A 1,772-nucleotide genomic window follows, 5' to 3' on the forward strand; every position below is an offset into this window, starting at 1 on the left:
CCCCCCCCCCCCGCTGAAATGGGCGGGACAGAAGCAGAAGGTGGTTCTTCTTAAAGAGACAGAGGCCAATTTCAAGCCATTTAGAAGAGGAAGTGATGAGAAGATGAGTTAATTTTCTATTTAAACATAAAAACAGCATTTTAATAACAACTAAATGTGACATAGATACTTTCTTATGGTATAGTATTTAAATATATGCCTGAGAAACACAAAATATAGGCTCTTTAAATTAGACTCAACCAGCCTAGCTGCACGTTAGGAGTATTTATTACCGGAATATTAGGATATGAATTGAAGTTATGCTGCTCAGCTGCCACCTACTAAACACTCAGCTTTAAAGAACATTTTATTAAATCCTATCATTGTAAAAACTGATCAGAAACATGAACGTTGGGTTGCTTCAGGCCTCTAATGTATGATCTGTGATCTGAGTGGATTCGTCTGGTAAATAAAAGTAAATAATAAGAATAAAGAATGATTTTAAGTCTGTATGATCAGACTGATGTAGTAGAGCTGTCAGTCCAACTGAAATGTAGAAAATGTTCTTCATCCCCCAACAGATTACACATTTAACAGCACACTGATGATGGTGTTGGGCATTGATTATTAGCATGTGTTCCTGATAAACAGAAGAAAAGACAGGAGGAGCATGAAAAGACAGAAGCAGAGTGAAAGAAGTGCGGAGATGAGAGAAAAGGAGGTGATGGATGTCCTGTCTGAATGAATGAGAAGGATGGAGGCAGTTTGATCTATGAGCTCTYTGTGTCCTCCTCTCACCGTTACAGCTCTCTGCTCACACCAGCTTCCTCGTAAACAAAACCTAAYTACAATCTCCTCCATTTCATTTTCCCCGGCAATGTGAGTTAAAGATAATTAATAATGAACGAGGCGCTCTTATKTTTCAGAGCAGGAGAATAAATAAAGCTTCACTGTTGAACAGGTGAGTCTGCTGCAGGTCTCACTTCATTCATTAAACGCTTCTTTAGAAAATCGTTTAAAACACATCATTTCTCCTCATCCTTATCCTCTCACCTAAATTTATTCCTCTCCTATATCATTTCATTTCTATGCTAAATGTCCCATCTGTTACCCCACCCCCCACCCCCCACTGCTCCTATCCTGCCAAATGAGACATTTACTCCAGTCCCTTCTCATCCATATGGCAAACCTCTTCACTTCCTTCTGCACTTATCATCATAATCCCTGGAAATTAAGGCATGCTCATTTTTTATCTTTGTACTTGAACTTTTCTCCTCAAGCAATTTGCATAAAAACTGTAAAAGAAGCTGTGATTTATTCACCATGCATATTTAAATGTTGAGCATGATATATGTATGAACTGTTCCTGGACCTGCTTTTTCACGTTTGTTGGTTTTATAAACGCAGGAACTTTAAGCAGCTGCAGCGTTTCATCTGAGGGCTTTGATTTTCTGATACGACTGTATGCAGGGATGAAGAGAGCTTTAAGTGCACGTCTTTAAGTGCAAGTCTTTAAGTGCACGTCTTTTCATGTTTACGGTGTTTCAACAGGGCGACCTCTTCTTACCTTCAGCTTCATCATGGAGTCCTGGCAGAGTTTGTCTCCGCGGGCAGCAGTGACCTCGTCCAGTCCGATGAGTTTGGCCTTGTAGCGTACGCCATCGCCCTTAAAGCGCCTTATGAGAGCCGCCTCACTGCGATCCTGCCCTGCACACACACACACACACACACACACACACACACACACACACACACACACACACACACACACACACACACACACACACACACAC

General features: G+C 41.2%; 1 protein-coding gene across 1 annotated transcript in view; it reads right to left on the reverse strand.

The window, feature by feature from the left end:
• Positions 1 to 1,546: 1,546 nt before the first annotated feature.
• LOC106530862 (disabled homolog 1) overlaps positions 1,547 to 1,772 on the reverse strand; it is a gene marked incomplete at its 3' end in the record, with an annotated part of 37,390 nt that continues 37,164 nt past the window's right edge. The window contains 1 exon segment of the mRNA XM_014026572.1: positions 1,547 to 1,686. Within this exon segment, the coding sequence (XP_013882026.1) occupies positions 1,547 to 1,686 (140 nt within the window).

The sequence above is a fragment of the Austrofundulus limnaeus genome, unplaced genomic scaffold (genome assembly GCF_001266775.1).
Source record: "Austrofundulus limnaeus strain Quisiro unplaced genomic scaffold, Austrofundulus_limnaeus-1.0 Scaffold568, whole genome shotgun sequence".
NCBI classification, from domain to species: Eukaryota; Metazoa; Chordata; class Actinopteri; order Cyprinodontiformes; family Rivulidae; genus Austrofundulus; species Austrofundulus limnaeus.